The sequence below is a fragment of the Amphiprion ocellaris genome, chromosome 1, assembly GCF_022539595.1.
Source record: "Amphiprion ocellaris isolate individual 3 ecotype Okinawa chromosome 1, ASM2253959v1, whole genome shotgun sequence".
Classification (NCBI taxonomy): domain Eukaryota; kingdom Metazoa; phylum Chordata; class Actinopteri; family Pomacentridae; genus Amphiprion; species Amphiprion ocellaris.
In genome coordinates, this window is record NC_072766.1 from 7,026,009 (window position 1) to 7,051,344 (window position 25,336).

The 25,336-nt window shown below is 39.1% G+C and overlaps 2 protein-coding genes across 6 annotated transcripts; one reads left to right on the top strand and one right to left on the bottom strand.

Annotated features, from left to right (window-relative positions):
• Positions 1 to 612: 612 nt before the first annotated feature.
• tgfbrap1 (transforming growth factor, beta receptor associated protein 1) lies at positions 613 to 11,000 on the bottom strand. Of its 4 annotated transcripts, none has more exons than XM_035941349.2 (13): positions 10,775 to 11,000; positions 8,820 to 9,530; positions 8,229 to 8,423; positions 7,432 to 7,586; positions 7,145 to 7,227; positions 6,413 to 6,593; positions 6,154 to 6,314; positions 5,649 to 5,706; positions 5,403 to 5,546; positions 4,886 to 5,029; positions 3,480 to 3,639; positions 2,805 to 3,271; positions 613 to 1,862 (listed from the first exon to the last, which is right to left on the bottom strand). In XM_035941349.2, exons 2-13 carry the CDS (start codon positions 9,514 to 9,516, stop codon positions 1,674 to 1,676), a joined length of 2,634 nt encoding a protein of 877 aa, XP_035797242.1. In that variant the 5' UTR covers positions 9,517 to 9,530; positions 10,775 to 11,000; the 3' UTR covers positions 613 to 1,673. The 4 variants fall into 4 exon arrangements, with proteins under 4 accessions (XP_035797242.1, XP_035796902.1, XP_023118993.1 ...); XM_035941009.2 differs by having other exon boundaries at positions 8,820 to 9,535; XM_023263225.3 differs by having other exon boundaries at positions 10,779 to 10,999.
• Positions 11,001 to 13,266: 2,266 nt separating this feature from the next.
• On the top strand, positions 13,267 to 24,091 carry cul4a (cullin 4A). 2 transcript variants are annotated; one of them, XM_023287191.3, is made up of 21 exons: positions 13,267 to 13,394; positions 13,680 to 13,972; positions 15,248 to 15,363; positions 15,722 to 15,825; positions 16,750 to 16,819; positions 16,903 to 16,976; positions 17,053 to 17,215; positions 17,298 to 17,387; positions 17,479 to 17,561; positions 19,498 to 19,565; positions 20,023 to 20,141; positions 20,245 to 20,437; positions 20,570 to 20,674; positions 20,806 to 20,916; positions 21,285 to 21,370; positions 21,510 to 21,617; positions 22,272 to 22,385; positions 22,486 to 22,591; positions 22,683 to 22,855; positions 22,985 to 23,137; positions 23,216 to 24,091. In XM_023287191.3, exons 2-21 carry the CDS (start codon positions 13,831 to 13,833, stop codon positions 23,309 to 23,311), a joined length of 2,274 nt encoding a protein of 757 aa, XP_023142959.1. In that variant the 5' UTR covers positions 13,267 to 13,394; positions 13,680 to 13,830; the 3' UTR covers positions 23,312 to 24,091. The 2 variants fall into 2 exon arrangements, with proteins under 2 accessions (XP_023142959.1, XP_023142178.1); XM_023286410.3 differs by having other exon boundaries at positions 13,318 to 13,477.
• The last annotated feature ends 1,245 nt before the right edge of the window (positions 24,092 to 25,336 follow it).

Consider the following 25,336-nt stretch of genomic DNA (forward strand, 5'->3'; position numbering starts at 1 on the left):
CTTTATTGTGTGCTCGACCAAAAATATTTGGCTTATTTGACAACATTTAATCTTGTGGTTTTGCGTAATTTTAAGAGCAATTGTTTTCTTCATGGATGCCGTCTGAAGTGTTTGACTTCATGTGACACCTTTCACATTGTCAGAGCGTCAACAAAACACCACTTTTCACAGACAATCCTTGTGCCAAGCACTTACCAGCCTTTTTTTTTTCCAATGCAAGATGGTGCAATTGGAAGTGTGGCTCTTGCTATATCTGCCAACCACTGCTGCAGCTGTGGTTCTGATTGTGTTAGTTTGCTGATGCTCTTGTATCCTTTCTCATCATTATGAAAACTCTCAATCTGTTTCCTATCTTGCTGAGGCACTTTATTGTGAAGCAATGTTGCAGGCCAAAATTGAGAACACTATGGTGTTCACAGGTACGTTTTAAACCTCGATCATGCAATTTGCTGTAACTGGACTTTTCTGACTTTTGGTGAACTGATGTTTTACTTTGGAGCCTGTACTTCAACGTACACTATTAGACCAGTTTGATTTAACCATACATTAGATCAAATACACTACAATCTGACTTGAAAATAGTAATTATTTAAAGATGACACTAATTGCATCTTGAATCATTTAACATTTATTGATTTTTGCACAGGAGTGCACTCTCTTTTGATATACCCTGATCATACAAACAAAATGGATTTATGACAGCATGTGGGCAGTGAAGATCCCTCTCGATTTATTTTACTCAAAGCCAGACAATACTTATGAAGCTTGATTTCATCACGAGCTGCTGCTTCTCACTCAGCCATAACATTTGCTGTCACGTTTAACCATCCGTGTAATTCATCAGTAAAGATCATGTAATTTGTGCAAGTTTTAGAAGGTCAGTCTGATTGGCCCTTAATGTATTCTGAGATCTTCAGTTACACGTACTGATGATTAGTGAAGCAATGTCAGATTTCATGTAGTGTTTTACAAGGATACGGCTCCACAGACGGTAACAGGACATTCAAAATCTAGTGGGTTTGGACCAAATTGTTGCTGGGAAGTCATCAACTGAAATAATGTGATACACTATTCATTGCTCTTATGGCTGAGGGTAAATAAAGCAGCAGTGAGACCAGATCAGAACAGAATGTAAATGACATACATAAAAGACTCCGTTTCCATCAGTACTGATGAGTCTTTGTAGTATTTCACATTAAACCCTAACACTGCAATGTGCAAGTTAGGACAGGATTAATATACCCATATGGGTTGATTAGACCACAACCATAACAGCTGTAATACTATTCATGCTTCAAAAAATATTTGCAACAGGATTCAAATGTTGTGTGTTCTGTGTTTCAAGCGGTCTCTCAAATTCAGATTCAAAACTGTACGAGCGAAGACAGGACGGGCAAAGAGCTGAACTGAAACTTTAAGTCTGAAAGTGTGGTACAATTGCTGCACATGAATAAACAGCTGAAATCCTCTGTTCCTCCCTTGCACACATACAAACTCGCCCAGCTTTCTCTGTATTTCTTGTTAACTCCATAGCAGATCCTACCATGGAAATTGGTGTTCTGTGCTTTTTTTGCTATTCCCACAGTCCCCAGCCATCCAAAAATCTCAGTGCGTCCTGCTTTTACTTCAGTGCCTCTGATCACAGATCACATGGCTGTTTGAAGGGTCAAGTCTCACGTATGGTTACTGCTATTAGTCAACTGTCTCTTTGTGGGAGAGTCTCTTACTCTCTGTGCGACACAGTGAGTATGGACAGGCACTCCACCTGGCAGACACACCACAGCCGGCTCACTGAAGGTGTTGTGGCACAGGTGGCATCCCTTCTTTTCAGACACAAAGATGGGTTTCTTGCGCTCTTTCAGCTGGAGGGAAACATACATATGAGAAGAGTTTCAATGAGTCCAATCAGCAATGAGCACATAAATAACATTCAAAAATGATTAGTTCAATCAGTTCTCAACTCAAATTTCTACCAGTAAGATGAATAACATAACATGAAATATTTCTTAGTCAAACAATTCGGCCCCAGGAAAAAATAAAGCTCCATATCCAAACTTCTTACTTCACACAAAAGTTTAAATGTAGGAGACTTAAGTTTCAGCTTTTAGAAAATCAGTTTATCTGCTAGATCTTCATTTATTCAATAAATGTTTGCTCTGCCGTGTCAAAGTTTGGACATTCCATTGTCCAGGGAGTTGTAATCAGATGTCTTGTTCTGTTTGACAAACAGCGAAAAACACAAACGTACTCCATTTACTCAACCATATAGGACAAGAAATTGCATCTAATAATACCATTTGAGAAACAAATGTTCTGTATTTTTGTTTGGAAGAATTATTTAAATCATTAACTGATTTGTAATCAGACCATACTCAACAATATACAACAGGAAAATGCATCTAATACCCCTATTTTAGAAGCAAAAGTTTGATATTTTTCTTTGGAATAATTATTTAAATAATTAAATAAGAATATAGAAGTAGTTTCTGACTGATTTGCTGTTCATTGTCTAATTAATTAAATGACTAATCTTTACAGCTTGACTTTACTTAAGAAGTTGTTACTTCAATGTATGTAAAATAAGTAGTATGGAGTTTTTATATTCAGTGTATTGTTGTTAATCCATTGTAAAACTAATGGTGTCTTGTGCTTTAAATAACAATCTTGGTAACAAAGGCAAAAAAAGTCCATCATCTAAGCCACTAACACATTAACCAAGCATGGTAGTTATAGGAAGAATTATTTTTTATTATTTTCAATTGAACTAACATGCACATTATTGTTTTAAGTAATGGGTTTCTCACCCTGTCGTGCAGCAGCTGAACGTTTTCAGAGTGGGCTAGCCCCAGAGCGATCTGGGAGGTACGGCAGGCGTGCATACTGGCCCTGACGGCTCGACCCAGAAAGGGCCGCAGCAGCTGCAGTGACCAGCCTTCAGGGAGCATTCGCAGAACACGGACTGCATCAAACACCTCGCCGTGCCGGTTCAGTAGGTCCACTGCCGCCATCTCCAGCTCACCAGTGCCACCTCCTGCTGCCGTCTGAGCATCTCCAGGAAGGCTCCCATCTAGATACACCCCTAAGAGCAGGTGAAATAGCTGCTGCCGGTATTCAGAATCTCGACAAGAAGAAGCCCATATGCAAAAGGCCTCAGCGGACGAGAAGTCTCTTAATTTGTGCACTAAAATGTGTAGTGCTTTGTCATGCTCCTCCAGTTTTCCATGTAGTGTTGCACGCTCTAGCAGCAGTTGTTCACAGTTCTCCATTTTACCTAACCAGAAAAGAATAAGACAACACATTAAGGGCTGAAACCTGCAAAATAATCTCTCTAACTGCACAATTACAAGATAAACGTCATTATTTACTTTGTGACTAAACAACAGCTTAATTAAAATGTTCTGAAGGCCAGTTAAGGTCTACTGTTATGGAAAAATAGAAAGAACAATGTTCAAAGTAGAACATTTAGATATTTGTCTCACCTAAAAGAAACTGTACACGGTAAAAGTTGGACTCCCTGAGCAGGGCCTGGAGCCTCTCTCTAGCTTTGGTCAGCTGCTCTTCATCTGTTGACGACTCCGACAACAAAGATAAGACCCTGTCCAGGTACATCACAGCCAGGTGTGTGTGGAACTTCTCCTTCTATATTCACAAACATGGAAGAATCCAATAAGCTCTCCATGAGGAAGGTGCTCAGAGGAAAAAATAACTGCATTTAGTGTAAAAGCAGTTATCTGGAAACATTGTTTCCAAATTACAATATTCTGATATTAATTTGATTTACTACTCTGCATAAGAAATTAAGCATTTTTATTTTCCCGAATCTAAAACTTATTACAGTCTCTAAGCTACACCACAAATGTGCATTAAAAAAAGGTGGTGTCTGATGTTGGGTACCTTAAGGAAAGAGTGGACATCATTGGCACCAACTTTACAAGAAATTCTGACATATCCACAAAAAGGTTTTAATTTCCCAGCTTCTACGGCTGAGTTTATCAGCAGCTCATTAATCAGACTGTGGTCAAACTGAGCAGCTTTTAAGTGTGAAGTCAGGTTACAAAGAGTGTAGATGAAGGAAATCCTGAAAAAGAGCAATGCTTTGAGTGAATACTTCTTGGTTAAACTAAGCATTCAACCATCCTTTTTCTTGAGTACCCAAACATATGGTGCAAGACTCCAGGAATTAAGGGTTTACATCCACTTTAAAGGCAACCTTAAAGTGAATGTAGGTGGAAGTCAAGGACATTGCTACCCACTCAGCCGATGTGTCTCATGTGACCTACTTCACTTTCATAATTAGTGGTAAATGGTGAGACTGCTGCAATCCATGTGTACATTCATGACAATAGCACAGTTCAACACTTTTGAAGAACTGATACTGCAGGGAAATTCCTCCTATGACGCTTGCCGCCCTGCAGCAAGGTTAGTGTTTGGATCAGCTCCAATAAAGTGACTGATGCAAGGACAGATTTTGTCTACTGTAAGGACACTTCAACAGACACAACACTTGTCAATTCTAAAGGTGCATCTACACAGAAAGAATTGCAGCTCAGTTGTTCAGTTGCCTGTCTCACACTTTTCTGATGGGACAGCTATGCTTCTGTTTTAATCAATCCAGCTGCTTACACAGCAGGGTAAAACATAGCTCTGCATGCCCTTAAATAGGGTAAACTGTATAATTTACGCTGTCTATTTACTTGTATTCTCCCCACACAACCATCGTGATTGTGTGATGTACAGCAAAAATCAAAAGATTTACAATTCAATATTGTGCCTGAATGCCTCCTTTGTAGAGACACAGAGCACCAGAGCTGCTGCTTTGCTAACATGCTCATCACACAGTCACATTTGTCTTTACCAGCTGATATTTTTTAACCATTTGTGGTACCTGTATCCTTCTCTCCAGCACCAGATGTTCCAGGTAGAGGAGCAGTGCCTGGCCGTGCTTTCCCAGGTAAGTGATGACATCGTCAGGGTTTGTTTCTGGCTGATCTTTTCTGGCAGGTCTCTTAGTAAAGACGTGAACACCTATCTAAAAACAGAAAAACAAAGACAAGGTTATTACCGCTATTGCTCTACCATTTAATGAAAAATGCCAAAAAGTGATGCAAATTATTCTGGAATGGAGGAGAAAGTTTGTAGGAGCTTATGACAGAAGATACTCAACAACTCACAGTGTTTCAAGAGACTGTAATGTGTAAGTCAGACATAAATTGAGTTGTATGCCAGTATAATATATGACAGTTCAAAAAGAACTCAGCACTTTCTGTTTTTTAAATAAAAAACTGAAGAAATATTTTGCAAGCAGTGGAAAGTGACAAATGACATCCTTTCAAAAATCAACTTTACATCAAATTGACCAGAACTAATAATTTGACATCAGAGTTACATTTGTGGTAACCTACGGTGGGATCCTTCTGCAAGGCCCAGTCTGCATACTTCCATACAAGGTCCAGATTGGAGGAGAAGCAGAGAAAATCCACAATGTACTCGTAAAGATCAGATCTAGTGGAGTCCTGCAGGTCCCCATCTACCACACGAATCCACAACTGTCAGGAAAAAAAACAGGGAAAATGTTTCATTCCTCAGCATTGTGTTAGTGTAGATTTCTCTGTGGGAATCAATAACGGAAAACATTTAAGCATACACACCTGAACTGCTGCTGAATCCTGACCGTTATAGTGGTAGAGCAGTCCAAGTGCAAAATATCTACAACAGAGAGACAGAAAAAGCAGGAATGAAGCAAGCGAGGCCTCTCCCTCAAGATTACTTTGAACAGAGTAATTAAATTGGCTCAACTAAAGTGGACACAGTATTAAAGCTTTACCAGGATGTTAATTACCAGCATGGGGCAAGGAAAAGTATTTACCCAACAAAGCCCCATGTTGGTCTGTCCCTCAAGGAATTTGTGAAATTTGGAGCTATAATAATTAATGAAAATTATACCGATTCCCACAGTGATCCCACAGTAGTATTTTTTGCTAATTACCACAGTTTTAAACATTATTAACGGTTTCAAAGTGTTTCAGATTAAATTGCATGCTCAGTTAATGGAGGTTCTATAGAAGTGATGCCTCATGCAGTGATAAAGTATCTTTGTGTAGAATTCAGAATGCACTTATTTTTTTTCCCACTTCAAGGTAGGAGTATACACACTTGTGATATTTCTCCAGCCATGGGACGCTATCTGCTAGCACACAGGCGTTGTCTGAAGCTAGGAGGTCTAAAAGGCTGTCATGATCCTGTTCAGCATACAGCTTCAACAGTGCTGTGTCCACGTCCTCCCTGCAGCCATTCACCACTTCTGTGCTTCGTACCTGCATGTACAGAGGAAGAAAAAAACCCAAATGAGACACATACTATACCGTACTACAAAAACTTATGACAAGAGTAAATGATTCCAAAATCGAGTTACCTCTCCTAAATAACTAATAAGGAATTTCTTGCATCGTAACACTTTTTCCTGGTCACCCTGTGCCAGATGGTTGAGATCTGCAAACTCATGCAGAGGAGGGTGGCATCGTGTGAATGAGGAAGAAGCCGGCAGCAGCAACGGGTAGAGAGATATCAGCTCTCGCACATCCAGCTGACCCTTCCTGAAAAATGTAACAGTGTGGTCACAAAAGCTGCTAATGCATGAGGCAATAAAGAACTAAAGGTCAGGAATTTAGTGCAGTCAGTGAGTACTGAACACATCTGATGATTTACACTTTCAAACAGGGCTGGAAATATAAGCTCTGTGGTGGAGGCATGAATAAAATTATGAAGCTTTCTTGCAGTTACAAATATTAGCAACTAAAAGGTTCCCACTAGAAGTGACCTAAAGTTGGGACTACTTATGGTTTAGATACTTTTGGATTTGTAGGATGAGTTTATCAATTTCATGTTTGCCGTTCCAGATGTAACACTTTATTCCACCAACAACGGCTTGATATATACTGGAATGTGCAAGTTGAAAAAAGTCTGTAAAGTTAATCAAATGTAAACATAAACCCTCTACAATATTTATCACTTAATAAAGCTTTATAAGTGGCATTGCTATTTTAGGAAATCTTTGGAACTGTATGGTTCTTGCTACACTTAAGTCACAGAGCATTCAACCACATGACAGAGAAGTTCTACAAAAACTGACCACACTGACTCTTACCTGAAATGTTCTTTCGCTTCCAAAAACTGAAGTTGTCCAAACTGTATGAAACCCGCCTGTTGGAGGATTCTTTTGTGCAAAATCTGCAGAAAATGACAACAATGAATACAATTTTGTTTTTAGTTAATAACGCAATTCAGCTTAGATTATTAGTTCGCGCTATTCTATTCTGTCTCTGAAAACCAAGTTATCATCTTTTAAGTGTTATAAGTATCACTGTGAGGCTCACACAGCATCATTCTTTCAACATACTTCAGCCATAAAAATCAAAAGCAGCACTGAGCTACCTGGAACTTGTCTTTGGGAATATTCCTCTGTGCTCCCTCTGTTAAGATGAGTGCCTCCTCCACTCTGTGACCGGCCAGTAAGTCTTGAATCTGCCTCTCCAGCGGCAAAGGAACCAAGACATACACGGCCTTAGTGGAAGCCAGAATGACCTTCCCTAAAATCCACAACACACACACAGGTCAGATTACAGGCAAAACAGTTGTAATGTAGAGCAAATCAAAATCCTCTCGACAGTTTCCTACTTCAGCTCAGAGATGGTTCAGTTTCAGTTGCAATTTCTGTTTTTTGCATCCGTCTAGAGCCTACTATCAATTTACTTTTTAATTTTTTTAAAGCTAAGCTGAGTGACATTTCATTTCTAACACTGAACTGAAATATTTGTCTGTAATAGGAAGTGGTTGGCAGTGCTTCGGATCCCATTAAGCTGTCAGCCACTTTCTGTTAAAAGGTTTTGGTTTTAGTCCAGCTAGCCAAAGCAATGACTTTTTCAGACCCCAAACTATGTATGAATCAAAGCATGTTTTCCCATTTCCATTTTCCATGGAACGGTGTGCACTTGAAAGTTCAAAACACCTCAAGAATTGATGTTGTATTAGCAGCATGATGCTAACTTCAGGTAAAGCTTCATGCATCAGTTCCTCCTTTCTCTTGCATCATTTGAAGTGTTCATTTTTTTTTTTAAAGTTGACTGAACCTGTATGAACCACTTTGATAATGATTCCTTCTTTTGAGTAAATAGTTAGTTTGATTAGAGCCACAGGCTGAAAGCTCTGAGAGAAGCAATATGTGAAGATACCTTCAAAGTCTTGCAGAATGTGTCCATCCCTAAATGAAAGGGTCTGTTTGAGCTGTTGGTCCAACATGCTGTGGATGGTGATGAAGCTCTCATCCAAAGCCACCACGTACGGAAAACAAACAGCCGCACCAATGACACTCTCTGACCAGTTGACTGGAGCCCGCTGGGATATCCCTTCTGCATTGGCAAACATACCTGGAGAGGCAATTTCAGCATTCACTGAGCTAAAGAAACACTTGTAAATCTTTCCAAAAACATTACATTCTTACTGATATTTCAGTGTGCAGAATAAAGGCCATTTAAGAGATATTACTGCCAGAAACAAACAAAAAAAATGTCATTAAGCACAGCCTGTAGCAAATCAATAAAGAAAACATATTAAAGCAAAAATGGGAAACAGAGGCAATCAGAGAAATGTGAGGTGATATTTTGATGGCAAAAGTGCAAAACAACAAGCTCTCCATTACAGAGATGCTTTAGCTAGAAGAATGTTGTTAGATTTTTTTGGAGTCCTGCCCCACATAATTATCATTTAAATCAGATTTGGCAGTTTGGAGTTGGCATGCAGTTAGTGAGTTTCTACAGACTTACCCAGACCACCAGGTGCTGCCAAGAGAAACTCCTCCCTGCTGATCCTCTTCACAATGGGTCTCCTCTCCTCGCTGTTGTACGGAAAGAGATCCTGGGAGGCTCCGGTGTTGTAGTTAAGGATCATGTACTGCGTAGTGAGGGCCAGACACAGGAAGTAACCATCCAGACTGACGGCGCAGGGCTGCTCGGGAGTGGTCACCTCTTTGACCAGCTGCACTCTGTCCTCATACACCATGTAAATCTGTACTGTCCGGCGCTTGGAGGAGAGCACGCACATTTCCACACAGAAGGGATCGCCGTTCACCGGGTTCTCGTTAATGCAGAACGCCGTCACACTTCTGATCTTGGCTCCACCTCCTGCCGCCGAGGGCACAGTCTCCAATGTCACCATGTCCACGAGGAACACAATCCCATCGCAAAGCACTATCAGACGCTCCAAAGCAGAGGCAGCCCGCAGCTCAGCAACTGGTTTCTTGAGGCCCAGGTATTTGTGTAGCAGCTTCTGTGCTGAGTAGCTCAGTTTCCCTTTGGATGAGGTGACCTCGTCCAGCAGAAAGTGGTGGATGAAGCAGTCATTGGTGCCCACATACAAGTGCTTTCCACAGCATTCAATGCACTCAATGTTGATGCGAGCTTTGTCGCCCATAAGGAGGTCTCGCTCCACAGCGGGGACTAGCTCAAAAGCCTTGACACTCATCTCAGCCAAGGCATCTACACTAGATGATAGAAAACAGACAGACATCAACAAAACTGTAGTCAAATTAAAATAATCAATACTAAAGTATACTGCACAACATTTTCCTGTGATACATTATTTATCCACAAGCTGGGCGTGTCTGTTATTCACAACAAACTCTGGATCTAGTCTGCTTCTAGACAGCTGGAACTTTTTTTGTAATGTTGACTATGTGTAGGTAAAACACAGCGTTGACCTCAGGAGAACTGCAGCAAAGTGACAGAAATGACATTTCTAACTTGTATGTTATCGCAGCATCACACAGAGGTTCGTTTATGCTCAGTGTGCGCTTTTGGCTGTGGAAACTGAATATTTCTATTCAAAATCAGTTCTAGAGAAGGACATATTGTGAAGGAAATGCACTCTGTATTTTTAAGGGCACTCTATATTTTAGATCATTTCCTGAAAATGTCATCAGACACTGCAGTCTGACATAAAGATGATTGTAGATTACAGCCCATGGTCACATACTGGGCATGTAATTTAGGATTTGGCAAGTTTATATCTCGTGTCCTGACAGATATGACTACATAGAGTAAAGATGCACATATACACATTGAAAAATCTTCCTCTCCTCAGCTCAACTTCACTGTCTATCCTGTTGCACTAACTTAGCTTCTTTATTACCATCTTATCCTCTACTTCACTTCTTTACTAAAATCTCCTCTTTCACGCCTTTAAATCAAGTTGGCCCTCTTAGTTTAAGTGTTGGCGCTGGCTTGTGATTTTCTAACTATTTTGCTACACATTAGCTAACAGACTCTTGGGCTCAAGCAGTGACAGCTAATGACGTTAGCAGCAGCTAGCTTCCCAAATCCAGACTCTAACGGCAGCAGCGCTAAATATTCACTAATTAACAGTGACTATGTGAAGGCAAGATATATTGTGCGTAGGATAACATATATTAAGCATGTTATAAAGCCCTGGACAGTCTTTAATTCACATGGTAGCTTCTGGGCCAGCTAGCTGAGCTAACTTTAGCTTTAACAGACCACTGATGCTAGCAAGCTAATTAAAGCCAAGCTACATTTTCAACGTGGCTTAAGAAACGCTCGTTCATGCTGTGTTTCAACAAGTCTTACGGTTACATTTTAACACAAGTGTCAGCTTGAAGAATAGCCCTCTATTTTCCTCTCGGCCTCCCCTCCCTTGAGATGATGCTCTGCGCACCAACTCCCTACCCAGTTTCTCACGGAGCTGTCGGCGTTAGCCAGCGTACCTACCGCTGCAGACAGCACTCTGGACGGCAGGCCGGATCACCACCAACAGCCGAGCCTTACTGCTCCGAAAACCGCGGCCATGACACGTATTTACAGTTGAACATCATTAAAGCCATGGTGCTACGGTCGACACGGCACCCACAGACTAGGAAATACGGCTTTGAATGGTGGGTCTTCCTTATCCAGGATAAAACGCCGCCCATTTGCATTGAACCCCCGCTGGCTGCAGGTGATACGAGGCTGCGTTCAAGACTGTCCAGCAAGTTGTTGCAGACCATGTCTGAACGTATTTCAAATTGACTTTAAGTGCCATTTTTTATCTAATATTACATAGCAAGCAGGCTTATTTATATAGCACGTTATTACACACAGAGTTTATTCGAAGTGCTTTACATACAAAGGTAAATAATGTACACTAAGACCACCAGTCACAAGAACAGCTTCTTCCCCACTGCCATGACCCTAATAAACAGCTGAGCCATTCCTCCACACATGTACAATAGATAGTATTCCAATGGATATGTACAGTGCTTTTTGTACAATGAACAACATTCTCTGCTTTTTGTACTGTATCATCATGTAGCAATTATCATTTTGCACTACTGTGTTTATACATTCCTTTCTAGCTTGTAAATATCTGTATGTACTGTGCTATATTTATTTTTATTACTATTAATTTTTTCCCTGTTCTTCTTTTTGTAGTTTCTTTATTTTTATTATTCGCTTTCCATATTCCCAGGGTGACACCAACAGCCGAAACCAAATTCCTTCTATGTTGTGTACGTGCTTGGCCATTAAAGCTGATTATGATTATGATAAATAAAAACATGTAAAAGATAAAATATAAAATACATCAGGATAAAATGAAATTGATTCAATTTAATAAACCCAAAAGAGTAGGGGCGGGTTGAATAAAGTGCACATACACTACCGTTCAAAAATTTGGGGTCATTTAGAAATGTCCCTATTTTTGAACGAAATGCAGTTTTTCAATGAAGATAACATTAAATGAATCGTACATCCAGTCTAGACATTGTTAATGTGATAAATGACTATTCTAGCTGGAAACGGCTGATTTTTAATGGAATATCTACATAGGGGTACAGAGGAAAATTTCCAGCAGCGATCGCTCCTGTGTTCTAATGCTACATTGTGTTAGTGTATTTTAAGAAATAGATACATAAATAAATGCATATTTCCCATAAAATAAATAAATATGGCTATTTAATAAATCCTGAAATAAGTGATTATTGTAGAAAATGTAGTTGTAACATAATTAAACACTGGTTTTATTTGATTTTTAAGATGTATTTTTGGGGACTTAATAATTTATTTCAGGATTTATGTTATATCCATATTTATTTATTTCACCGGCATACTTATAAATGTATGTGTATATTTAATATTGAATAAAACAATAATTCCATACAAATGAACTAATGATGCTTTTAAATTTCCACTTTAACAAAAATGGATGGTAACTGTGAATGTGTGAGAAAAATTTATCAAAATGCTCACTGTATAAAACTTATTATGCGAAACATTTCAGCCAAACAGAAATGCTGAATATATTTATTCAATCTGTGATTGTCATAAATCAGCTAAAAACAGATAGATATTTTTGCAAACTTGCCACCCTCAAACTTTAACGCAAATGATCACAAGTTTTGTTGCAGACACTGACAGACATTTTGTGCATTGCAAGATAAAATATCAGAGGCTGTCAAAGGCATTCAAAATAGTTCCTGAAGAAAAAAATTTCACAGCATACAATTTGACATAACAGGTAAAACACAAGTGCCATCTGCCAGCAATTTTGCAGTTACAATATATCAGTCTGCCATATATAGGTTTATTTACATGAATTTATATTATGTATTGTCACTTTGTTTTACTTTGCAAAACATTCAACATCCATTTTACATAGCTGTGAAGTGCTTAAAGTGACTGAGATTTGAAAATTTAAATGAAGAATAAAATACAGAAACAAAATACCAAGGGACTTAATGTTCTCTAATATGTTGATATCAGACATTTGACTGTTTTGACTCTCAGGCTCAGAGAAAAGAGATTCTAATGGCAAGGATGTGCTTTTTTTTCTTGACTTGTGACTTGATGGAAATGGAGTTTTTTATTTTATTCAGTTTTAAATAAATAAATGAACAAATTTTCCTTTAAAATAAATGAATAAATACATACGAAAATATATAAAATGTTATAATCAATACTTGAGGCAATAAATATATAAATGGATGTCAATCAAATAGTTTATAGAATTTTTCAAAGCGCTCATTTTTTATTTATTTATGAGATTTTATTTTGTAGTGGCATATTTACTTGTTTTATAGTAATATTTATTAATTCGTGTTTCTTTTTTCTTTTTTTAAAATACGGAAACAAATATATTCTTGATTTAACAGGGCCAATGAATTAAGTTCTGAGAATGGCGGTGTCTCCGAAAATAGGACAAACTGTAACTAACGTTCAAAGTGCCAACTGTTCCTGAACGCACCTCGGCCGCTTTTCACCCAAGATGCACCTGTCCAACCGAACTGTCTGAGAAAAGCCATTTTGTTGTGCTAGCTAGCTTCATGGCAAAGAAAGCCACCAATAATATGGGTCTGTTATATCAACGCTAACTATGTCGCTCTTATGCTTTGGTTTACTGTTGCAAAATACAATAATTGAACTCGTTAAAATCTGTAAGTAGTCAACACTGACATGGACTAGCCTTCAAAGCTAAAGTGTTTGTGTAGCAGGCGAAAACTGGTAGCTAAAGTGTGCTGCAGTTTCAGATAACATACTGTTAGCTAGCTATCTGTTTACTTAGCTGGCCGTAGTTATGCTTTCTGATTAATTCACCTTACGTTAGTCACTGTTTGCCTGTAAATGTGTTTTGAATAGGCTGCGAGTGGCTGTGCTGTCAACCAAAGACGACCGGTTCAACAAAGCGGCGGTGCTGCTGACAGTGAATAAACAGGCGACTCAACAATCCAGCAGTAACTTAGCAAAACACTTGAACCATACAGCGTTAAGCCAAAGCGCTAATCTGATAATGGCAGAGGACACCCGACAGGACAAGAGGGCCAGCTTCTCTCCCATAACGGAGCACAGCACCAACGGGATGGCCAGGACCTCCAGTGTGGCCTCAGGCAAAAGTGGCGCCTCAAAGAAATTAGTGATCAAAAATTTCAAAGGTACTGTCCCTGAACGTTTTCTCCTGCGTTGTCTAATAGCAGCAGCATCAGTTAGATGCACTTATTTAACACTGCAAAGGATTTAACTTTTAGATCACACTGTTAAAAGTTGTTTGTCTAGGGAGTGTTTATGTTTTTGAAAGTTGATGATCTAACTGATCAGTGTGTTGCATAAGACTTCACATGTCAGTTTGGTTTGGCCTTGTTTGTAATGCACATGCTCGAATCTCCCAGTGATGTAATTACTTTATTTTGCTTGATCCACTGATTTTATTTGAACTGAATATTTTAGAGGCTCTTACAAATTCTGGTTGTCCCATCAGATTTGCTTACATGGGGTTACCTCCCTTAAATCGTAATAAAGGTATAAGTTTGTATACTTTTCTGGACTTTTCGGGAAATTCATCTTCTGACACGAGTGGCTTTTCTGTCAATCCATCATTCCACATCACAAATTTAAAATATGTATGCTTAATTTCTTAAATTCAAGAAATGTTTTTCTACAAATTAAACAACCCATTTTTTTTTTTTTTTTTTGGCTGATCAAGAAGTTACACAAACTGCATGACAAACTGTGCTGGGTTTCATTATTTTGGACCACGTTTGTTCAGAAAAAAATTAAAATGCACATTAGTTTAATGGGTAATAAAGATAATTGCAGCAAGCAATAGAATATATTTTCCATGCAAGACAAATGGTGCAAGTAATTTGAATAATAATGCCTATGATTTTAATCTTGTAATAATATTTGAACATATTTCACTGGCTAAATGAACAAAGCTTTTTTGGAACTATATTTGGCCAAAAACTACATATAGATTGTTTAAGTTATAGAAACCAGAAATGTAATAGCTCAGTGAAAAGTGTCTACATAATGTTCTGTATCCAGAAATATTGCATTGTGTACTTTCCACCATGTTAAATGTTTATTTACCAAATTACTGGTGGGTCCAAAGTGTGTGGTGTTGGAGCGACTCCCTCCTTGGTTCATTGTCAGTTATCCCAATAATGATTAGTGAAGTGACATTTTATCAGTTCCATTTTAAACCAAGAAACACGCAACATTGGGAAGTACAGAAGTTGGTTTGTTGGTTTTTTTGTTCACTTTACATTTGACAGAGGGATTTGGAAAAAATGTTGCCAGACAATATTTCATCAGAATTTATGGTTTCCGAATGTGCACCCCATTGTGTTTAAATATGTGATCTATTTTAATGTTAACATGATACCATGTAGGTCGTATAAATAAACATTGCTGCTCTCTTTTTGCAACAGACCGGCCAAAACTAGCAGAGAATTACACTGAGGACACGTGGCTGAAGCTGCGAGATGCAGTGGGCGCCATCCAGAACAGCACCTCTATCAAGTACAATCTGGAGGAGCTCTATCAGGTTTGCTGTCTGTCTTTTTAAACCCAAAGATTAAGTCAGATGAGTTTTTTTTCAAGGCCCTGATTAACGTGTAGCAGTGCTGAGGCTGTAAAAACATGTCAGAACAAAACAATATAACATGACTAACACAAAGGTTTTATGGTTTGTCATTTTTAACAAATGATCTCATAGAGGATCAAACAGATGTGAAGTTATCATCAGCTGTAGGGTTAAAACAAACTTGTAGAGACTTGTAACATATCTTGACTTAGAAAATCTATCGCACTTTGAACAGAATGTTTACTTATGTGTTTGTCTGCTGCGTTTTTGTTTCCTCCTCATGCCTCTGATGCACTTTCTTTGTTTCTTCCTCTTGAAGGCGGTGGAGAACCTGTGTTCGTACAAGGTCTCTCCCACGCTGTACAAGCAGCTACGACAAGTCTGTGAAGATCACGTGCAGGCCCAGATCCACCAGTTTAGAGAATATCCTTTTTTTTGCACACAACACTGTCAGGAAAGTTATGTGGTAAACTTTGTGAAACATTTACTAAGTTTGCACCAGGTGGGATGCTTGATTACAGTCTGAACCAGGTGCATCATGGACAAAAGGCTTATTGCGTTTTGCCACTTCTTACCCAGCTGCAGGTATATTTTTGTGTCTCTTCATAGCCCATGTCAAATTTTAAGAGCCCAATGCAGTAGCACATTAGTTACAATTTTTTTCAGTATAAGAGCTAAACGCTACAAGTATATGTGTATAAAGTGGAAATCTGAAAATCACACATCAGTTCCTTGATATTATGCAGTTGCAAGCGACCAACACTTTGCTGTCATTGGTTCTGTGTTATAACTTTGTCTGCTAGCCGGCCTGCACACACTGCAGATGGCAAATGGGATGCTCCATTTAGGTCATAAATCTACAATTTTTACACCAAAATAAGTTTTGGTTAGAGAATAACGTTAGCTTTCCTCTCAATGAAATCTCTTCTGGCAGATGTCAGATGTTGTTTCAGTCTTTTCTCACAAGGGGTCAATGTGTGACAAGTTTGGCAGTTATATTTAATAATTCCAGATCCTATACAACAGACCTTTAATGTTTAAAATGTTGGAAATCTGGTGTTATAAATCATTGGCTTAATCTCAGTTGTACTGGATTTGTTAATCATGTTTAATATAATTTTCTCTGTTGCTGTTTTAAGACATGGATTGAAGTTGTGGAATTGGATAAAGTTGAAGCATGTTCAGTCGGGATGAAAATAAAAGCCATTAGTATCAACTCTTTGAGCAAAAAAAGAGATCTGGGTGTTTATAAGTGCTTTCTTAACACAGTGGTGCTTTATAGTCATTCAGATCTTAGGTGTAATGACATGACTGTGCAAAAGGTTTTCTCCTTAACATGATGCTCACAGAGTCTTTGGACAACCTTTCCTTCCTGAAGCGGATGAATCGCTGCTGGCAGGACCACTGTAGACAAACTGTAAGCATGATGTGCAACAGATATCAAAACAGTTCAGGAATCTGTGCTTTCAGGGTGTAGATCTAATCTTTCTCTTTTTACAGATAATGATCCGAAGTATCTTTCTCTTCCTGGATCGTACCTATGTGCTTCAGAACTCCCTACTCCCCTCCATCTGGTAAAAGTATAGTTCATTCAGGTTATTGTGTTTGTTAAGATGTTCTTTGGAAGCTGACGTTGTGTATGCACCGCAGGGACACTGGGTTGGAACTGTTTCGCACCCACATTGTTAGCGACAGTGCAGTTCAGAAGCGAACAGTTGAAGGCATTTTGGAGCAGATAGAGCTGGAGCGGAACGGAGAGACCGTCGACCGTAGTCTGCTGCGGAGTCTACTGGGCATGTTGTCAGACCTGCAGGTACCTGATCACCTGTTTACCACATCAGCGCATACACTGTGTGTCCTTGTTCCCACCTCCTGACTGTCTAACTCATGTCCAGGTTTACAAAGACTCCTTTGAAGAGAGGTTTTTGACTGAGACCAATCGCCTGTATGCAGCAGAGGGACAGCGACTGATGCAGGAGAGAGACGTGAGTGAGACTGTCAACAGATCTGTGTCACGCAGTCGCAGGTTTTCATCAGCAGCCTGTTATTCACATATGTGTGTTTGTATGTGCCCAGGTACCCGAGTACCTGCACCATGTGTCTCGTCGGTTGGAGGAGGAGAATGATCGAATCGTCAGCTACCTCGACCAGAGCACTCAGTAATGTTTCTTAATAATTTTTTTTTATGTCATGACAGCACATTACTCAGACATCCATCCATTAGTTCTACCCGCTGATCTTTAACAGGGTTGGTGGGAGTTGAAGCTTTACCCTTATGATATTGCATGAAGCCTGCCAGTCATCCTTGTTTAAAAAAAACGTATACGGGGGTTCTCGGGTTTACGACGTCCTCGACCTACGGCGTTTCGTCGTTACATTGGAACTGGTTACGTGGAACTAGTTGGTGATCAGAGCAGATGAATGTGTCGTCATGCGGCGCTGTAAGACGGCTTTGTTTACATTTGCTGGCAGTACGCCACCTTGCATTGTGCTACATTCAGTAACTTTTTGCCCTTCATTATGGCTCCCTTAACCCTTTGATGCACAACATGGGTCAAAAGGGACCCATACTTTTGACCCATGTTGTGCATCAAAGGGTTCAGTCAGACTCTTGTGATGACAGTGCTTTGAATAAAAGGAAAGCCATTTCCATGTGTGCTGTCTTCACTGCAACGTATAAGCTGCAGCTATCCACCTAGATAAACTCCTGCTTGCAAAATGATCGAGAGTCGTAGCAAACTTGACTTCTTTACTGTGGCCCTTGATACACATTACAAACTGAGTGAAAACTGCAATAAAAACAGACTAAAACAACATAAATACATGTAAATAAATCCTTTTAACTTAACTAGTAAGTCCAAACATAAAGTTATTAACTTACGACATTGGCTCTGTGGCGTTTACAAAGTAGAGAGCCGTACATCCATAAAAGCACGTACGTGTGTAAAGCTCAACATCAAAATAGCGGAAAGGAAATGATAATTGCCAACAAACAACTTCAAAATAAAGGCTTTTTCAAAATAAAAGTACATCGATGATTCTGCCTTAAGGGCAACACACTATGAAAGTGAAATTAGATTTGATAAAAAGCTCGGAACAGGACGAAACACTGACCAACATCGTCATTATTAGATCAAGTTGTGACAGTGCAACATGTTCTGTTATCTTCTTGTAAAATGGCTCATACATGCATGAAAGTGATTGTTATTCATGACCTTTATGAAGAACTGATCAATATTGTGATGCACGCAATGGCTTTGTTTACATTTTCGTTGGAGTTCAGACTTATGACAAAAACAGACTTTCATCAATCTGTAGGAATGAAACTCTGACGTAAGTCCAGGACCCTCTGTACTTCATATGCATACTAATGTTTATAAAAGAAAAGAAAACATACATAATGATCAATTTCCATTTTCTTCCAACCATCAAGGCAGGATGTGTCTATTTTATAATGCTGTTAAGCGCCTTCATTAATTTTAAGAAGTCACTTACACTAAGCACATATGCCTAGATGTTCTGTAGAGCACTTTGTGTGGAATTTAATTTGTATGAAAGGTGCTACACAAATAAATTTTGATTGGTGACTCATTGATTGAATAATATATAAACTTCCAAATGGTCTCTACTTTTTGACCAGTAGACAAGTGATGCATCATGGTGTCTACTTGCTGCTTACATTTCCAGTACAAAGGATTTCTTCAAAAAAATCTACTATACTGTGTGTTTTTTGTACTGTATTTAAAATATTTTACATTTACAATCTTCTTCTTCTTGTACTTTTTTGATAAATGTTACTCCCCTACATAAAAACTTGGGACCTGTCCTCACAGTTGATTAATACCATTTAAAGATATTTATCTTAAAGAGTGAAAATCAACATAATACAAAGGCTACCACGCAAGGCCATGGGATCAGACTTAATTTCGTTGTTTTTCTTTAACTTTCAACAAATAATTGAGGACCAGTCAGACTTAAACTGGAACATTTGCTTGGCAAGAAGGTCAGGAGATGAGATTGAAGGCATTTTCTGCATCTGTTTCAGCTTTCAGATACACTTTCTAATTTTTTTTCTTACTTTTCCCTGTTTTACAGGAAACCACTCATTAGCTGTGTTGAAAAGCAACTTTTAGGAGAACATATGACTGCAATACTACAAAAAGGTGAGTCGCGTGCTTGTGTGTGAATATTTAGTTTCTGTGCCAGAGGAGTATTAATTTCACTAGATGGTAATTTCTGGAGCTCTGATGTGTGATGTTCTTAGTTTAGACCACCTTCTAAATAATATTTTGTTTACTTTAATATCATTAATCAAGCCCCTTTGCTTTTGCTATTTTGTGAGTTGCTACAAAATGGTTGCAAAAATTTACAGCAACACAGTCCATTATAAAAGCAAAAAAATCCCAGAAAATGTATCTACCTTTTCTGTAGAGCTGTATCTTTTCATTCTGTTAAGTTGTGAATTTGATTTAGTCATAAAGTCATTAATTGCCCCCTGGGGACAAATAAAGTCTCCTGAATCTTTTCTGAATCTGAATAAAATAAAGAAAATGTTGTCAACTGAAATCCAAGCGTATAAGCACATCATGTATGCATTAATGTCTAATATTTTGGTGGCAGGTCTGAGCACTCTGCTGGATGAGAATCGTGTGACTGAACTGGCGCTCCTCTACCAGCTCTTCAGCAAGGTGAAGGGAGGACTTCCCACCCTGCTGCAGTTCTGGAGGGATTACATCAAGGTAAACACATTAGCCAACATACAGAAAAAACACAAGCAAAGTGTGTCCCTTGGCTTTTTATTTTAGAGAAATGCAAACACACGCTTTCCCTTCCTCGTCTTAGTCTTTCGGTGGAGAGATCGTATGCACTCCGGAGAAAGATAAAGACATGGTACAAGAACTGCTGGACTTCAAGGACAAGATGGACAATGTTGCTCAGACCTGCTTTGCACGAAATGAGAGTTTCATCAACGCCATGAAGGAAGCCTTTGAAACCTTTATCAACAAGAGGCCTAACAAGCCCGCTGAACTTATTGGTTGGTCACACAGATAAACAATAGTTACGCTTCATTATTAACAACTTTGTAAAAATAAACACATAGTCTCGGTACTCTTTGTGGTTTTTATTAGTTCCAGCATAAAACTGATTTCTTGCTTTTCCCATTCAGCTAAATATGTGGACTCTAAGTTAAGAGCCGGGAACAAGGAGGCTACAGAGGAGGAGCTGGAGAGAATTCTGGACAAAATAATGATAATCTTCCGCTTCATCCACGGTCAGTTACATTTCTGTGTGTGTGATAAATGCATATGTCAGACTGTTTGCTTCTCAATCAGTTAGTGTCACTAATGACTATGAAGCTTGTTACAGTCTGGTGAGACCTCGATCTCTGGTTTTCTACTCCAGGAAAAGATGTGTTTGAAGCTTTTTATAAGAAGGACTTGGCCAAGCGTCTGCTGGTCGGCAAGAGTGCTTCTGTTGATGCTGAAAAGTCGATGCTCTCCAAGCTCAAACATGGTAAATCTCTAGTCTGATCTCTTGTATCTTGAATAAGTAACTTGTCATTAATCAAAAACCTTGTTTCACACACAGGTACATGCTCTATGTTTTAGAGAACTTTAAAAGATTTTCTTGTGTTGTTGTGATTGACCTTCCCTGATAAATACAATAAATTCTTCAGATTTAGGCTAAAATTTGGATGGCATTTTGAATTAAATCCAAAGACTTACATTTTCCTTTGATGCATATTGTGCCTTTGTAACTTGCCAGTATTAAAGCAGCAGAAGCATGAAAGTTAATTACACGTGACACAGTCTGTTGTGGCTGCATATGTTTAGGCATGAGAACATGTCAGTTGAGACATATGTGGTTTTGACTTCCTGCAGAATGCGGAGCAGCGTTTACCAGTAAACTTGAGGGGATGTTCAAGGACATGGAGCTGTCCAAAGACATCATGATTCAGTTTAAACAGGTACCTAAAACCTCTGGGCGTATAAACAATCTTTCAACATCAAAACAGTGATGCCATGCTTAAAGTTTATGTATGCATTCCACTGCACTGTGCCATTAAATGTATGTTTCATGTGTAAAATTGTTATATTTTTACTCAGTATATGCAGAACCAGAGTGAACCAAGCAACATAGAACTTACTGTCAACATCCTCACTATGGGCTACTGGCCTTCATACACACCCATGGAAGTCCACTTGCCCCCAGAGGTGAGCTTTTTTTATTTTTGGTGCTGCTTTTGGTGGACACTTTGATTTGCCACACAAATACATTTGACCTGTATGTGGTTGTCTTTTAACCCTGTAAAACCCACCGTTGCAAAAATACAACATCAGTTTTATTTATTATTTTATTATTGTTTTATATTATTTATATCTAAATAAATATATATTATTTTTTACAAATTTTTTTCTATATTTGGGTTTTACAGATAATATAAAGTCAAGCCCGAAATTATTCGTACCCCTAGCAAATTAAACTTAGTTACTTTTATTCAAATTTCATACATAAAATATATGCATATATTTCTTTTCTATATTTGAGTTTTACAGAAAATAGATTTTTTATTTAGTTTTATTATTTATATCTAAATATATATATTATTTTTGCTCAGTTTTTTTCCATATTTGGGTTTTACAGGATTAAGGACATCATGCTCCTGATATCTTTGTATTGCTAAATTTGTGCGTTGAGTAGCACTTGTGCATGCGTGCGTGTGTGCATATGTGCATGTACAATTAATATGGTGAAGTTTCTGAGAAAAACGCTGTCAAAACGAGACCCTGATTCACTGTATTTTCCTTATTGTGATGATAGTCATTGAACGATCTGTAACAAGCTGTGGTCTTTTCATGTTTTGGTAGATGGTAAAACTCCAGGAGGTGTTCAAGCTGTTCTACCTGGGTAAGCACAGTGGCAGGAAGCTGCAGTGGCAGCCCACACTGGGCCACGCTGTACTAAAGGCGGAGTTTAAAGAGGTAAGAGCTTGTTACGACCTAATGGGGCATAGAAAAATGAGCAAACTGACTTGAGGGAACATCTTTGAACTGCGTTTACAGTGAGTATTTTATCCTGCAGGGTAAGAAGGAGCTGCAGGTCTCCCTGTTCCAGACACTGGTGCTTCTTATGTTTAATGAGGGAGAGGAATTCAGCATGGAGGAGATTCGCACTGCCACTGGCATAGGTTACACGTCTTCTAAATATATAATGCAACCATTCTGTTGTGAGTGAGGTACCTGCTGTATCACACTGTCATTCTCTCTTGTCTTGCACAGAGGAGGGAGAGCTCAGGCGAACACTGCAGTCACTGGCCTGCGGAAAAGCACGTGTCCTCAACAAGAACCCCAGAGGGAAAGATGTGGAGGATGGAGACCGTTTCAACTTCAACAATGATTTCAAACACAAACTGTTCCGCATCAAGATCAACCAGATCCAGATGAAAGAAACGGTAAAAACACTCACACGCTTCCTTGTTTCTTTACACCTCCTCTTCCTCAGCCACAGATGCTTTACAGTTTCTTTATTTACTTCTCAAAAGGATAGTTCTTGCTCATTTTTAAACTAATTTTCCATACAGGTGGAAGAGCAGGTAAGCACCACAGAGCGCGTGTTCCAAGACAGGCAGTATCAGATTGATGCAGCTGTGGTGCGAATCATGAAGATGAGGAAGACCCTCAGTCACAACTTACTGGTGTCGGAGCTCTACAACCAGTTGAAGTTCCCTGTCAAGGTAATGCCTTACCTTTCTCAGTATCTTTATCCCACCACATACACACACCCATTATCTGACTCCCTTTCCTCTCCACAGCCGGGTGATCTGAAGAAACGAATCGAGTCACTCATAGACAGAGACTACATGGAACGTGACAAGGAGACTCCTAACCAGTACCACTATGTTGCCTGAGGGGGTACCGCTGTCACCGCCATGCTATTCTCACAGCAAGCGTACAGCTGGCCTCCCAAAACAAGATTACAGCCACCCGACTCTCCTCTGGTGCCCATCTTTCCCTCCATCCACAATCCTGGACGCAGCGTCCAGAAGAAACAGAGCTCCAGAGTGACAAGAGAGACTTGGCTGTGCTGTTCCCATTCTGTGATATCTTTAGTGGGACTCTGAGATTGGGCTGGAGGTGTGGCCCGGGTTGTTGATGGTTGGTTTATGTGACTTACAAATCTGCTAATGCAAAACACAACTGAAAATAACAAGCACTTTCCTCTGTTTTTGTTTATTTTTCCTCCTTGGGGTTGGGTTTTTTCCTCCGTTATGTCATTCTAAGATCACTTATTTTCTACTATAGTTGGTTTGTCTTGAGTTTTAAGATTTTTTTGTGCTTTATTTTTTTTCTCTTTTCAAAGCGTTTTCCTTATGAATGGCTGCAAAAATCTCTCGAGTGTAAACCTGATTGGTTGGTTGCTTGATTTGGCAGAGAAAACAGCTGTTGAGGACGGAGAACATGAAGAGGCTTGAGAAAGGAGGAAGTGGGCCGAAGGGGCTGGGTTCATTGTTTGTATCACAGACGCTAAATGACATGTAGGCAAGTCACTCGGGTATTACTTTTGGTATCTTGTATGTTTTGACCAAAATGTCCAAATGTCCAATGTCATGTGCTGACGTTTTTGTAGATCAGATTGTATTCTATGTAAGAGTGCGAAAAGTGAACCTGAATAAATGGATATTTAATGATTCAGTTGATGATTTGTATAAAAGCAGCCAGTGGTAGTCATTTTTTATTTCTTGAACACATGTGCTTCCTGTCATTCTGTCCACAGTGTGATGGATTCGCCTCCCAATCTGAGCTTGCCACATGGTTTTTCATACTGACAGAGAGCAGGCAGATGTTGCTGTCTAATCTGATTTTATCAAATAAATTGTAAGGAAAAAAAAGTTAATAATCGTATTTAGGAGGACATCTGTCTGATAGGAAGCTGCGTGGTGTCCAGCTAAGTGTGTTACACATCACAGCACTTTTTTTTTGTCTACACAAGTCAAATTGCCCATTCTCTTTTTATACACTTAAAAAAAAAAGGACTTAATGTTCACTATTTGCAATAACTGATAAACAAGCTAATAAAGATTTCCAAATCTCAAATTACTGGGAAGTGGAAGTGAAAATGAAAGACTTTGTTGCTGCTTTCACTATAACGGCAGGGAATGTACAGCTTTTGGTTGATTATGAAAGAGATCTAACATTATATTTTCACTTTTAAGCCAGAAAGGTGCATGTCTGGTGTTTAAAAGCATGGTCCAGCTATGCAGTGAGAATGTAGCAGGGTCCTGATAAGACTTGGACAGCAGCATTAAGGCAGCCTCTGGATTCCTTGTGGGGTTTTGCACTCCCTCGTGAATTGATGAAGGTGTCAGCTGACTACCCACAACACATGCACTTTGCAGCCTGCACAGCACTGTGTGTGTGTGTGTGTGTGTGTGTGTGCATTCTCACATGCTACCTCCCCCTTACTGCAAACGATAGGCTACAGATCACACACACTTTATATACCACATCACTGATCTTTTACATGCCATTCATGAATTTCATGAATGTTACAAGAAAAAAAGGAACAACCAACTGAAGTCAGCACATAGCAGCACTTATGTTGTTCCTCCCAGTTCATTACAACTCAATTAATCATCCTTGTCTATGGCACTCCTGTGAGAAGTCATTTTCGGTGTAGTATACTTCCTGGAAGCGCACTACTTTTCCTCATGAGTGTCTATTTACACCCCGTTATCACCTAACCTTAATTATTTAGTTGCGTAAGTCTATTGCAAGTCATATTTACTCACAGACATCATTTTTCAAGTAGTTACGCAGGACAAAATTGCGCCAAAGTGCATATTAATACTATGTTTTTGTCATTATTCGTCTAGGAGAGCCGGAAGCCTTAAAGCGCTCAGTTCACAGAAGAAAGAGGAGGGGTGGGCTCACGT